This window comes from Corvus kubaryi, unplaced genomic scaffold (assembly GCF_017639235.1).
Source record: "Corvus kubaryi isolate FWS band 111438036 unplaced genomic scaffold, C.kubaryi_AGA036_p1.0 133, whole genome shotgun sequence".
NCBI lineage: Eukaryota > Metazoa > Chordata > Aves > Passeriformes > Corvidae > Corvus > Corvus kubaryi.
In genome coordinates this window covers 4,214,389-4,229,636 of record NW_024580667.1, presented here as the reverse complement: position 1 = coordinate 4,229,636, position 15,248 = coordinate 4,214,389, and the positions used below count along the sequence as shown (strand labels likewise).

General features: G+C 36.2%; 1 protein-coding gene across 4 annotated transcripts in view; it reads left to right on the top strand.

Annotated features, from left to right (window-relative positions):
- The window catches only part of USP9X (ubiquitin specific peptidase 9 X-linked), a 95,848-nt gene that overhangs the window by 36,210 nt on the left and 44,390 nt on the right, over window positions 1-15,248 (top strand). For all 4 annotated transcript variants that reach the window (XM_042034901.1, XM_042034892.1, XM_042034922.1 and 1 more), the window contains exons 11-15: window positions 2,480-2,584; window positions 4,103-4,309; window positions 5,086-5,222; window positions 10,361-10,494; window positions 15,080-15,167. In XM_042034901.1, coding sequence (XP_041890835.1) covers window positions 2,480-2,584; window positions 4,103-4,309; window positions 5,086-5,222; window positions 10,361-10,494; window positions 15,080-15,167 — 671 coding nt within the window. The remainder of the gene's footprint in view (window positions 1-2,479; window positions 2,585-4,102; window positions 4,310-5,085; window positions 5,223-10,360; window positions 10,495-15,079; window positions 15,168-15,248) is intronic.

Here is a 15,248-nt window from a genome sequence, read left to right as displayed (position 1 = left end):
GGGAGGAAGATCTTGAGAGGTCAGTTTGCTGTTAGTAGGCTTATTTGACCTATTTCAGAGCCTCACTTTTAATAGGGGGATAAAAAAATCTGAAATTTGGGGGAAAAAAGTATTCCAAGCAATTACCTTGCTCCTAGTGCTTGGAAATAGGATATATGGATAAGCTAGAGTAAGTCAAACTTTCTACCCTTCCAGAAAAATGTGAATATGTGATGCAACCCTTAAAAAATGGGTCCACCCCAACAGTTGAAAAAAAAATTAGGCATAAATAGGAGTAATTTCAGAAGAAATGTTCCATGTTCTTAAATACCCAACTTGCTCTGCTCACTTCTTAAGCTTTCAAGTAGGTGGTTACTGCACTGCTCCTGCTGTAGTTTTGTCCTGTACTTTTTTTGTGTGAAAGTAACTTACTCAGGTAGATGGTTTCACTGTGGCTTTAACCATGGGACTATAATGGACTAAAAATTGAAAAAAACAAAATCTGCTAATACAGAATGATTTTCACCTACTTCACTACTCCCTGTGTATAGTAGTTTTTAGAAGTTCTTATTAAATGACTGCTCCTAAGAGCAGCTGGGGCATGAAATTCAGTAGTGAGGAGTTGATTTACTGTGTAGTTTTATATAACAGGCTATTTTAGCTCAGCCTCAGTGCAGCAGTGGGGAGGTTTTGCTTTCAGGCTCGAGCACTTGTGTTTCTGCCTGGGTTTAGAGGGTGAGCATGCACCTAAGACTCTTAGTATTACTAAAGGTAATGTAATCATTCTGCTTTTGCCTTTAGAAGATGACCTAAGTTTTAATTTTCTGAAGTGTTTTCATGTCTTACAAAGCCAGTGCTCACAATTTAGGGGTGTATTTGATTCAAAGAATGATGTTGGAAGTCTCTAAATGCAAGCATTAAGTTGCAGCCTCTGGAGTTGCAGGGAAAGATCCAGCTGTACAAGACGCAAAATGGCAGAGGTTGAGGTCTCATGACTTACGTTCTGGGGTATTTAATTGGTACTTTACAGGCATTTCCCTGTTCCCACACAGCAAGCTGGCAGGTCACACACCAGGTTCCTTACCTCCTCCCACTGTCTGGTTCTGCTTCCCCAGACTCTTCAGTGCTTAAGGGCTTCCCTATATCTGTTAAAAACCTCCCAAACCAAGGTTGTTATATACTTTATTCTTGCTCTTCTTGCTCTCCCCAGGAGCTGGCCATACTTCTCCTTTTATTTGTTATATTATAGATACTCTTTCTGCCCTGCATGCTCTCAGTTTTTCTTTCTATCCAGGAAATGGTCTGGTAAGAGGAAAAAAATTACATTATGTTTTCCAAAGTCAAGTGGAAAAGGGGTTTTGTAATTCCTCCTCTTGCAATCTGACCCATAATGTGAAAACAAACATTACTACTTAAAATGACTTTTTTTTAAACAAAAATTTATGGCACCCTATAAAGAATTTAAGGCACAGCATGTAACAAAGCTATTAGTCTGATTTTGGTTTTTAGTTTTGGTTTTAAATTACTTACGGAAGTTTTTAGTAGGAATTGAATTTCAAAAGTGCTTATACATGTATTTTTAATAGTATACAAGATTAATTACATCAGAATATGTATTCTAGGTATATGTTTTGCTGTTTTTGTTCCTCACTTAGAGAAAAGTTTTCTGCAGTAAATCAGCTATTGGTCTGCATAGTCCCAATTTTTTGGTTTTGAGTGCAGATGTAAAGTACAGGATGTGTTTTCCAGCCTGGGCAGAAAATTTTCTTCAAGCTCAGAGTTAAATGGAACTAACTTTTCCTCCCTTATTGTCTTCCTCCCTAAATGTCAAAATTGGGATGTACACAAACTCTCAGTTAAAACTGTGTCTAATATAAAACTCAGCATCTTGTTCTTAGTTGTTTCATTGGTGGGTTTGTAAGTTTAAAAGCTGCTGGACTTCAAAATGTTGTCTGGTAACAAGTTGTTTGTAATAGAAGGCTTTAGTTGTCTGTGAATCCACTAACACAAAGGAAGTACTTCAGCCTGAGAAATTGTGGAAATACTAAAAATTGTTTTACACCTTAAAACACCTCAGTGAAATTCAGAAGTGGATTTTGAGTAATTTCTTATTAAAAAAACCCCAAACCATAAAAAGCCACACGAAACATTAAAATACCAGTTTGTAAGTTACAATATCCTTTTAGATTTTACTGTCAGCTATCCCAGCTTGATTTTGTAGCAGGAACAAAAAAATAAATATTTTGATGCTGCAGTATTTATGTTCTAAATAAATACTTGTGTGCTGACACACACAAAGCTCACTTAAATACTTACACTTAAAAAGATAATCTAAATATTTTGAATTTCCAGTGAAGTATTCAGTGTGCTGTGCTGCTCCCACAGCATCAGATTTTCAGCTGGCCACCTCTAACAGTCTTCCTGTAAAAATGATGTAGAATGTCTTGCTGCTTGACTTAATATGAATTGTTGTTGGATTCTTATTTTTTCTTCCTGACAGGCAGGAAAACATGAAGCCATTGTAAAAAATGTACATGATCTCCTCGCAAAATTAGCTTGGGATTTCTCTCCTGAACAGCTTGATCACCTGTTTGATTGTTTTAAGGTAATTATGTGTTTTGACTGTATTCAGGAAATGGGCTGCGAGGAAGTGTGTAAATCTGTGGCTTTTTCAGTCTTACTTTCTACTTCTTTTAGATTTGCTCAGTTTCTCTGTGTTAAAAGACTTCTTAATGTGTAGCAGCAGTCTGTAATACTTAGTTCTAGAAAGACTGTTCTTTAATGAGTGCTCCTTGCGAGATTTTCTGTTTACTTCCTGTCTAAAACAATGGCTGCTTAAGTTTGTTTAGTAGTAGACAGTTTTGTTTTCTGGTTTGAACACTTCAGGATAATGCAGGTCTGTTGAAGCCTGTAGTATTAAAGTTACATTTAGCAATGCCAGGAATATAGAATTTTCCAAATAAAATAAGTTATTTATCTTAAATACCTTTTTGCATTTGTTCCAAATTAAGAAGTGTTGGTGATTTAGTAAATTATGTTTTTTCTCCTGGCACTAGAGTAGGTTTTGTCAGGTTTACTGGGCAGTGCTACTTTTGATGTTTTAAGTGGAGGAGATCAAGGACTTCCGTTCCCTGCTCCCCCAACTTCCTCTTTATCATGTAATAACTTCTCTCTGTTTAGCTTACATACGAAATGAAACAGTCTCAGGAAGATAAAGTTGAATGTTTATAAACACATAGTGATTTGTTTGAAATGACAAAACAACTAGTTTCTGAAAGTTTATGTTACTCACTGGCTTTTATGTATAGCATTTAACATTTGCAGCTTCCAATAGTGGTGCTCTCTGGCTTGTTTCACTGTTTCACTTTTAGGACATGGTCTGCTCTACTAGAAAATGCAAGCCAGCTTTGTAGACTCTTGTTTTCTTTTTCTAGATAAATGCATTATAGTCATATTTTGGTTTACATGCAACTTGTGCTTTGTTTTGTGTGGTCCTGCAGTTTGGTGAACGTGGGTCTAACGTTCTGTAGTTCAGGTACTGAGCGTAGTGCTCATAAATTCTGTGTTTAAACTGCTGTGTCTGACCTTGAGAGTTGAATATGAAGTGATGTTATCTTGAATATATATTTCCTATATTGCTATATAGGAAAAGGTTAATTTAATGCAGGTGACTTGTTTCAGTCAGATTCAGAGGCATGAGTGATACTAAAGTTTTATTTACGTAGTGGTTATAAGTTACTTAAGAAATAATTTTAAGTGTAAGCACCAGAGTTTTGTGAAAGCATTTGAAAGAAACAGCTGAGTCCAGTCTGATTGTTGGTGAAATTGTCAGTGGTAATAATGTTAACTTTTACAAGCCCATCTGTGATCTTTAAAACAAAGAGCCATCTTTTTTAAGCCTCAAGTTGAATAAGCTGTAGTTGTAAATACTAGAAGAGCTCTTCAGTTGTGTCTGGCTTATGTATTGCTCTAATTTGCTCTTTATTATTAATGACAGGAACTAATGTGGAAGTTCTTTATGTAGTTGCATCACTTCATTGTTGCATTGTTTGTTAACAGTGCAGGTTATGTGTGGAATTTTTAAAAAAAGGCTTCTATAATATTTTTTAAAATATTGTTGTAGGCAAGTTGGACGAATGCAAGCAAGAAACAGCGTGAGAAACTGCTTGAGTTAATTCGTCGCCTTGCAGAGGATGACAAGGATGGTGTGATGGCACACAAAGTGCTGAATCTTCTATGGAATTTGGCTCACAGTGATGATGTGCCAGTTGATATCATGGACCAGGCTCTTAGTGCCCATATTAAAATCTTAGATTACAGCTGTTCACAGGTGAGTAATCCAGTATGAAATCAGTCACTGAGTTTCCTTCCATTCCCCAAGAAAACTTCAAGGTATTGGGTAATTTAACAAAAGTGTTACTTACATAAATTTGTATGGTTCTACCAACATCCTGGTACTTTTGAAATGTTACAGGACACAGTGACATACTGTAACTAGCACACCGGAAGAATTGGAAAAGAACCCTACCAAAATAAATAGGGAGAAAGGAAAAGCAGCGCCTCCCGCCCTTTGCTTTTTCCCAAACTCAATCATGTTAGTTTGTTTCAGTGGGTTTTGTTGAGTTTTTTTGTGCCAGTAAGTCCTTATCTATCTTGTACAATTTTAGAAAGGACCTAGCAAGATCCTTTTCAGATATTGGACATTCTCCTTCCCCACCCAAACTTCTGTGGAAGGCTGCCAGAGTAGTAATTTGTTATGGTATGAAATGAATTCATTTTCCATCTTGTTAAGTCAAGAAACAGTTTCTCATTGTTTCTTGATATTTTATAACAGAGAGTAGAAATAAATGAAAGAAGAGAGAGCAAATTATTTAAACACTTCTTAAATAAGTACTGAGTGCTTGAGTGCAGGGAGTTTTTAACACCCTGGTAGCTTCTTTCAGCATGTAGTGCTGCTGCTCAGATGCTTGTTATGCTTTTATGCTTCAGAACTCACGTGATCCAGTATTTGTTTGACTTTGTATGTTCTGTGTTGGAAACAAAGAAAGGGAATTCTGATAGCACTGCAGTATACTTGATTTTGATTATAAACTGCTGTTCTTCAAGGATCGAGATACACAAAAGATCCAGTGGATAGATCGTTTTATAGAAGAACTTCGCACAAATGACAAATGGGTCATTCCTGCACTGAAACAAATTAGAGAAATTTGCAGTTTGTTTGGTGAAGCACCACAGAACTTGAGGTAAGAATGGAATTCAGATAAAATTTTGTCTGTTAAAAGTTGGATGGGTTGGAATAATGCAAATGTAAGGTTTTTTTTACAAGAGGTCAGGAAACTAGGTAAAATCGTAACCTGCGTTGAAAGATGTTCTTTAGTTTCTTTTAGCGTGTTTAAATGATCTCCAAAAATTCAGACACCTAAGTTCAGTAAGAGAGTGTTAACTACTTCTTTGAACATGCTTTTAATAATTTTTATAACAGTAGTCTAGTAGAAAATCTGAGTTTCTTTTTCAGTTATTCATGGACTTCCCTGCCTAACAATGGAATTAGCTTACAAAGCATAAATATGTTTTACGTGCATATATGGCTGTATGCATGCACGTATGCACACAAACACACCCACCCATCCTTGTTCTTTGATGATAAATTCTTGCAGGTCATCTAGTTCATATGCTTGAAATCAAAGGTGACTTTATAGTCTGGGAGAATTTCTCTAGTGATTTTCTCTCCTGAACGGAATAGATTAGAAGTGTGTGAAATTTCTTTTATTGGGGTGAAGGGTTTTGTTTGTTTTGTGGGGGGTTCATTTGATGTTTGTTTTTAAAAGGAAGAAATAATGAGAAGTCATTATCAGTTTGGACTTGTTAAAGTATACATGATTATTTTAATTATTTTAAATGTCTTCTTAGTAAGAAATAGCTGAGACTGAGCCCCTTACAGTATTTGTATCCATGTCAGAATTTTTACAAACTCCTGAAAAATATTGTTGGCTTATCAGTGTTGCACAATTGCTTTGTTTTAATTCTTGTAAGCAGATAAAGTATTCAAATCAGTGTTGCTGTTACAGTCAGCTCACAAGAAGGATCAAATCAGGGAAAGCTGAGGAAAAGAAGCCACAGTTTGCACAACACTGTCTTCTTACTGATACCATTTTCAGGAGCTGTGATAAAACATTCCTGGCTTTTGGAGTTTCCTTTATTCATTTAGTTTGCAACATACTTCTCAAAATTTCAGTATATTTTAATCCTTTACAGTTTTACATTAATGATTGATTGAGGTTTATCCAACAAGGTCACAAAGTTACTTGCTAATTCGCAGAAAAATCTGTTTTCTGTGTCTTGGAATCCTTAACCTTTTTCATGCTGTAAGATCCAGGCAAATCAAGCTACCTGGTTATTCAAGTTGAATGCTTTTAGCACAGTGCCTTAACAAAGATGCTTTGCTTTAAGTAATTACTGAAGCAGAGCTCATTCAAGGCACTGATTTAGGTTTCTGCTCTGAAGTAATCTTGGGAGGAACCAAACTTCTTTTGATTGTGGAAGTGTAGGTTTCCCATATGGTCTGTATACAGTTAGATGGCTTGAATGTCTCTCCTCTTTTTTTGTCTGACCATCTCTTCTTCAGATTTCAGGGCAGTCTGCATTGCAGTATGTAATAGCACCTCATTTTTTATGCAGAATTTGAAAACAAGTATGGCAGGAAAGTAAACTTGGAATTGGAAGTTTTAATCAAGTAACTTAAAAAGACTTCCTCCTGTGGAGAGCCCTTTGTTAGCAAGATAACTGTTGAGGGAGTTGTTTTAGTCAGGTGGTATTACTGCCCAGGTGACTGGGAAACCTGCTGAGTGAAAACGTAATTTTGAAATTAGTGACTTTCCAGTCTCTGAATTTTCTCATAACTCTTAATATTGATACAATTTGGAAACTGCAATGCATGCATACAATACCTCTTACTGTCAGCTTACCTTATCTGACTAAAAACTTTAATTTCTACCATCCTTCTAGAATTTGGAGTGAAAATAGGTCCAAACCGATGTTTGTGACAATTGCCTCAAAAACATGTCACAGAGCACATATTCTTTACTCTGCTCTTCTGAGGTGGGTCAGCTGATTGGCACTGGCAATGGAAAGTTCAGTCCAGATCAGCAAACGCTGCTGATTCTTGGCAAAAATATGTATAAATTATCTTCTGCCATTGGCACTGTAGAAATTCTTTTGAGGGGGAGGTTTTAATTGTTGCTAGTTATTCATGCAGTTGAACAAAGTGATGAATTGGTTATACAATTGCTGTGGCAAAATTTATCTCCCTGACCACAAAGAAATGCTACATGTCAGGAACTTCAGCTTAACCAGAATTGCAACAGACAATAATATTTATGTAAGTACGAGGACTCTTATGGGTGCAAGGATGGTTATTAATACTTAGGAATAGTCAACTTCATTACTCAAAATACTGACCTTTAGTTTACAGATAATGAATCATCTTAATTCTGTCTGTGTTGGATGGTAGAGCCTCCTGTAGACCAATATCAAATGCTTAAGTTTGGCCTGTACCTACCTGAGTAGGACAAGATCAGTCTCTTAAATTACTTGCCCAGAAAAATTAACTGATCACTGGGAGTTCAGGGGTTTCATTAGTGCTTTAAGGCAACAACGATGCTTCAAGTCGCTTTTTAGCTGAAGTAGTAGAATTTGTGGGGATTGGTTGCTGCGATTTGGATTGTTAATCCAAATAATCTGTACTCTTTTAGTGGTACATAGCATTTATTCAGGTAGCACAACTGTCATCTTCAAAAGCTGAGTTACATGTGTAGTATTATATTGGGTGAGTTATATGTGCAGATAAATAATTCTTTTTAATCCATTTAAATTGTTTGGAATTTTGCCTTTGCCAGTTTACCAGTATTTTTCTAACAAATAAGCATTCTAGCTATGTTCTTTTTCATAATCCAGAATACTTTGTTATCCCTTTCAAAATGCTATTTTTTCTTTTTATACATTGACTTTTGGTATCCATTTAGAATAAACACAATGAAAATATGAGTTTTGGTGTTAACTTAATTTTTCAAGCTCCTCAGTTGCTGCACATTAGTGAGTGTCTAGTAACCAATGTGTAATAATTTTAACAGTTAAATGATTGTGTCCCAGTGGCAACATCATATTAGTCTAACCTTAGATGCTTAAAGAAAATTTCAGTTTCATGTAGACTTTGCCTTAATACTAGAAAACATCAGATCAGCTTTTTTTTCCTGTGCTTAAAGACAATCATTTTGCCTTTAAGCCCATCCTAGCAGTGGATCAAAACAACATCGGAAGCGTTGCTCACGATCACTGTTATAACTCATAGCTCATAACTCTAGTTACTTCAATTATTAAGCTTTTAGAAGTCGTTGCTAACCAAGATGAATCTGTGTGCAAATGTACTGTTTGTGCACATGATTGAGAAAGGAGAGAAGTAAAAAATACCTAGCACAAAACATTGTAGCCTTCTGCTGATAAAGCTTTGGTTTTGCTGTACTGTGTGAGATTGATACAAATGCATAATATTGTGAATATAAATACATGTTCCAGTGTCTTTGATTCCACAAAACACTCCATCTTGGTTATGTTTGTGCCTTTAGTTGTTTGATAATATGTATTTCCCAAATAAACAGTGTTCTTATTTACCGTTACCCTTTGTGAATGCAGTTCTCTGTCTACAGGTAACATCTCGGGTAGCCACTAAAATAGACATCCAGTCTTTTGCTAGATTTGCTGCAGTTTTATTCTGAGTAAGGAGGTTGGTGGAGATGGAATGAAACATAATTAGAAAGTTTCTTAAAGTGAAAACAGAGAATGTTCTGAATATATGAAGTCCTATATGTTTTCTTTTTTCATGCTTCCATCCATTTTGTTTTCTCTCTGACAAATGTCTGGGTATTTGGGTGTTTTTAACACTATTTGTGTTTGAAGTGCCCCTTTCAGACCATTTTAGAAAATTCTGCATGTTATGAAATTTAATCTTCTGAAACCCACAGTGCTTAGCAGGCCAAATTCTGTTGGTTACAGATAACAAAGTTATTGCAGAGTGTTGATGGGTTCTGTCTTTTAAACCCAGATGGACACTGATCTTTGGCCAATGAATCAATTTATCTGTTGCTGTTACATCTACAGTGAAATGAGGTTATCAGCTGCAGATCACTGTCAGCTGATGCTGGAACTGGGATTTCTTGCCTTCCTTACTGTTCTCTAAAGCTGTGGCAGTGCTGCGGAGTGCTGTAGGCCATGTGGTATGGAGTCCCTGCTTCCCAGGAAGGATGGGAATTCCTGCTTGTAATCCATTCAGCTAATTCTGAGGTCTACTTTTTTAAGCATTGGAGGAAAGGAGAACAATCCTGAAATTAAATTTTTCTTTCTTTAGGGCAGGCTATGGGATCAGCTGAGTGGCAATGAGGAATGCTGCTCTTCCCCCTGACACCCACTTGTTTTCTTTTTTTCTCACTTTACCATAGAAGAGCAGCACTTGTTTGCCTGGTTTATGCAGTCAAGATCATTGCTCTGATCCACAGCTACAGCAGTTGAGACATTTTGAGAGTGTTCTGCAGAGGTGATAAGTCCCCAAGCTCTAGAATTTGATAGTGTTCTTGGCATGTGGGTCTTGGACACAAGTTCTGTGTTTTCTTTTGCAGTTTACTTTTGTCATCTGAATATTTCTAGTGTTGTTTAAGAGCAGCATTTTTGGTTGGGTCTTGATAATAACTTAGTCTGATTATTTATTTGTGATATTTCCTTTCTTGAACTTCTCTGGGGTTTTTTAGGTTGTATGCTGTGTGTAACAGCTTTCTTTGCTTGTACCAACATTTTTTCACATAGTTATTGTTAGAAAAAAATCAATTCTGTTTTTAGTTTTTTTAAGTACTGAAATAATTAGTGTGATTATTGGCTAGTGTACTTTCACTATGGTCTTGAGTTTTACTTGGTGTTTTAATGTTAAATATAGAAAAGAATATCAGATGGCTGTGGAAGAAACCACGGTTATGTGTATTGTAGTTACACTGTAGTTGAGGGTCTCTACTGTTCATTTTGGGCAGGTATTTATTTATCTTCTGTCTTGCTGCAGATACTTTCCTTCCAGCACACTGAGCTGCTCACATTGCTTTGATGTTTTCCATACATATTGTAACTGTGTAATCCTCATAAATTAGCTGCTTTTAGTAACTGGTAGGAACTGTTGATATGTCAGAAGATAGAAAAATATTGTCAGAAACTTAATCTGTGTTCTGTTCGAGATGTTGTAGGAAAATTTGGATCTTGCATCAAAGATGGGTTTCTGAAATTGATTTCTGAGCTATTTGGTGCAGAGCTTCTTTCTTTTCCTCTAACACTTTTATTTTAATTTCAGTCAAACTCAGCGAAGTCCCCACGTGTTTTACCGACATGACTTAATCAATCAACTTCAGCACAATCACGCCCTAGTTACACTGGTTGCAGAAAACCTCTCTGCCTATATGGAAAGCATGAGGCAGTATGCTAAAGGTGAGTTTTAACATCAAAGTTGCTTCATAGAGTGTATGAGAACTCCAGTCAAAAATGGAGCTAGAAGCAAATTTCCATAATAAAATAACTATTAAGTTTATTTGTTTAATTTTCAAGCATCTGTGGGGTTAATAGCCTTTGTGGTGACTGATTGAGTAAGAAAAGCTTAAAATACTTATTTTTTCTTTTTTATAGTTGAAAATGTGTGTTTTGCAGCAGAATATGAGAACATGGCAGCCATTGTTTATCTGTGGATTGATAAAAATTATCTTGCCCTACTTAGACGAGGGTAGTTATTTCTGTGGAAAGTCCTGGTAATAAAACTTCTAGTTTTGAATTTTGAAGGCTTTTTAGAGAAGTTTTTTTATCACCTCAGTTTGCAGCCAGTATTTGTAATTTGTCAGGGAGAAGGACTTCAAACCACAGGGATACCATTTCTTTTTCCCATGTGACTCCTACTTCTGTTCAGGCTTTCTCTCACTGAGTTTGTTATTAGCAGCACTTGGGCAGCACATTGTGTTAGTATTTTTATATGTTTAGGCTAAATCCAGCCCTTTGCTGATGACTTTGCCCTCTTACTCTGGATTAACTTTAAACTACTGGGGTAGAAACATGGTAAGTGAAGGAGAATGGTGGACCATCCTTACACTGGACCACAGTTCTTTAAGTATAAAATTTAGCCTACAGAAGTGAAAGGACGAGATTGACACACCTTCTTTCCCACCACTGACTTTACTGATTGGAACTAGGGACTGTTCTACCCTGGCCTCATAACAGCCTGCCAACCTCTCTGTTGCATCTCAAAAATGGCACTGTGTTCTGGAGGGATTCAATGTAGGTCGCTCAGAGAGAGCAGGATATTTGCATGTTGGAAAGCTTGTATCGGCCAGTGCATGGGAAAGTTGCCTTTTGGAATTTGTGTGTGTTGGAGTATTAAATATATGTATTCTACATAAAAGATATCCAAAATACGTCCTTGAGGACTCGTGTGAATAGTGCTGCTCTGTGAAGATGGTCATTTCAGCAAGGTGTAGGTCAGTGACAATATTCAGTTAAATTCAGATACTGCAGCTGTATTTCTCTGTTCAGGAATACATGGTGGGGGGTTACCTTAATGTAAGTTCCTTAACTAGTGATAGTGTTGCACTAATTAATGTTAAAATAATACCAAATTTTTGGTCTGTTCTCAAACTATACTGTCTTAGGCTTTGTCTTCACTGAAAGATGGAATAGAACAAGTCTTACGTCATGTAACTTCTGTAATCTCTTGGAGTGCTCTTTAAGTTTGCTAAAATGATGCAGAAATGAAATTTTAATTGTACTGAACATTACTTTTTAACTATATTGATGGTGTATAATCTATGATTCTATTCTTCTTTCTCTTGGGCTTTGGCCAGCTGTGAAATCTGGGGTTTGACCTCAGGGTTAGGAAGGAAACAGAATCAACAGCTGTATTCTAATGCAATGCTGTCTTAGCATACACATACTATCAGTATAGGAACTGTTTGTCCTTAATTTTGATTATTTTTTGACTCTCAGGCCAAAAGGTCGTTTTTGAAAACATTGTTTACCTATCAAATTGTTGAGGGCAGAAGAATTAGGCTGATGTGTTGAATGATTCTTTTCTTTTGCCAAAAACCCACATCCCATTGCCCTGCCCCTCCCCAACTCTAGTAACTCAGTTAAGCATTAATACAAACATCTTCAGTGCAAAGGAATTACAAGTGTGTAAAGGGTTTTAAATTTAATCTAATTACAAAGCAATTAAATTGCTCTTTCTTCATATGAAGCTACTGCAGAACTTCTCATTTGTATCAGAGTACAAAAACAGATTAATAATAGTGTGGGGTTTTTTATTAGGTGCTTTATTACATTATTAAGGGCAACCAGGAAATATTCCTCATGTTCCAGATATTGTGCTAAGACTATAATCCACAGTTCTTATGCACCAGCTCTTTAATTTTCAGTTTTATATACTAAATAGAGCAGAACATAGGGTACTGTGAAATTTTGTCTTCTATGCCTTCATGGAGGGGGAGAAAATATGCCAAGGGGCCATATAAGCGAAAGGGGATAAATGAAAGGAGAAGAAAGAAGATTATGCATGTGAGGACAGAAAGATCTGGAAGCTGTAGAATTAAGCTCGGCTGGAGAAGGTGAATGAGACAGAGGGAGAAATTTCAAGGCAAATATCCAAACAGCACAGGTCAAACAAATGCCATAGAAATAAAAAATCCTGTTATCCACAGATATTCTTGGCAGTTAACCTTGCAATTACTATGTAATTTGGGTATTTTTAAATTATTATTGAATTTGCCATATTTTTGTTTCCCTTGAAGTCTTCCCTAGTTGCGTTCAGTGATGGAGAGCAGTGTTCCTATTCTCCTGCATTACTGCATTACTCACTAATGCATACTGTTTTCTGGGATACTCCCCTTTATATATTTGCCTTCTTGAGGTTGAAGAGAAGCCTAATCGATGTTTCTGAATTTTTTCCCATGCTCTATGATTTGGCCTTCTACTAAACTCATCCTTTCCTCCAGCTCTGCAAAATCCTCCATGACATGAGACAACTGCTCTTGCATTTTGTAGTTCTGAAGGAGGTCACAGTTTCATATTTTTGATGATTTATCAAAGACCATTTGAAAATTTTAGAAGATTGCTATCAATTCTCCTTTATCTTCTGTTTTTCTGAAGCCTTAAAAAATCCAAAGTGTTAATGAAATGTAGTTATTTGTAGAAATAGTGCCATATAATAGTCTATGTGTGTTTATCACTAATTATACTTAAATGTTCAACCAGTTGTTCTCTGCTCCAGTATGTAAAAAGAATTTTTAAGGAGATCATGCTTTGACTTGATGTAGGATGCACAGAGTAGAAAATAAATCTGGGAGATGCAGAAAGAATGTGATCTAGAAAATATTTAGGAAAGTGGAATTTTTCTGGAGTTCAGAGTTTTTCAGATTTCTGAAGTACATCCACACTGCCTTTGTGCAGCTGCCTGGCTTTGAATACTTGAGTTCACCTGTCATTGCCTCTATTGATGTTGTGTCTGTGAATTAAACTCCAGTCAGGAAGAAAAAGCAGAGATGGTCCCCACAGTGAAAATAAATGAACACCACCACCTCCCCCTCAACAAATCAAAATCAAACAAAAAACCCACCCAGAACACCCAACACTTCAAGTTTTATTTTCTCTGCAATATGCTTATCTACCCTAATTGGTATTTTCTGCTGGAGCCACAGCATATTTTACTGGTTTTCTACTTCTAATTCTTAAAGAATTTTTGTTCAGATACTTTTATATTATTTCTTCAGATTTTTTTTTCACATTTCTCCTTTCGCTAATTGCCCATTTATGATTACTTCATGAAGGTTATAATTCAAAATTTTTAAGGATTTCTGATGAACATTATGTCTCCAGTTTTGCAGACATCAGTTAACTACTGGTCTGCTGTTTCCCCTGTTACTTGATTTTTAAGTTAATGTACCTTTTACACTTGGATATAGAGAGCAGGATTTATGACAATTATTTTTCTCTTTATTTTGAAACACTGATGCACTTTTATGTTCCCCTCTCCCTGATGTAATAGGAGGTACTGATTTTCAGCTCTGAAGATAAATTTTAGTATTAGTCCTGTCATGAGATAGTCTACCATGGCTGGGTCACCTTAGTTAAAGGCAATCTGTATGCCTTTGCAAATTAGAAATACAGCATTAATTAGTTCATAATGGAGCTGTCATAATGAATATGTGTGATGATGAAATACTGCTAGTACAGATGAAGGTAATGCAAGTGCAGATCTAGATTGTATCTTTTTAATTAAATCTAAACCACAAACCAGCCAACCAAACCCCAAACAAAACCACGTTCCTATAAACAAAATTGCCGGTTTTTAAGAAAATACTGAGATTTGACAAAATGCAGGTAAAAGTTTGACTTCTTGCCTTGCTTTCAAGTTACTTCTTCCATTTCAAGCTTTTCACTATTACAGGCATTTGGGGCTTATATTTGGAAACTTGCAGTATATAAAGTTGTCTTATACTTTCTTGATCTGAGTGTTGTTATGTACATAACTGTGTATAAAGGTGGTAGGGAAATGGAGTCATGATTTCCTCTGGAGAGGAAAAAAGCCTAAAAAATAGAAAAACGAAATTTGGGAAAAGATGCTGTGTGACAAAACCGAAGCATCGTCAGCAAAAAGCACTGGATAATTGAGTTATATGCGTGGTATGCTTCTGTTTTCGACTGACTTCTGACTTTGAACTGACGACTGAAATTAAGAAAAATTGATTTGATTTAGTCGAGTGCAAGTTCTTAATTGTTCAGTAACACTTTGATTATACTGAACAATAAGCACATGTATCTGCACATAATTGTTTGTTGATTTGATTATAGACCTCAGTAGTCTTTGCCTATGCTCAGCTTAGGAGGAGGCATTAACTGGTAGCTGACTCATATACCTCACTGAAAATGTACTGGGTTTGGATTATATTCAGAGTAACAAGTCTTCAAGTACATCCTGTCTTCTGGAGTTAGCATCACTTTTCTGAATGTCTTGTCTAATAAAACTTTTGATTTGCAGAGCATGGTGAATATGATCCTCAAACTGTGAGACCAGGAAGCCGATACAGTCACGTGCAGGAAGTACAGGAGCGACTTAACTTCTTACGGTGAGTTTGAGCTTGAACATCGTTTAACTTCTGTAAGAATACTTCTCATACTTTTTAAAACAAGAAACCCTTTGCATTTCT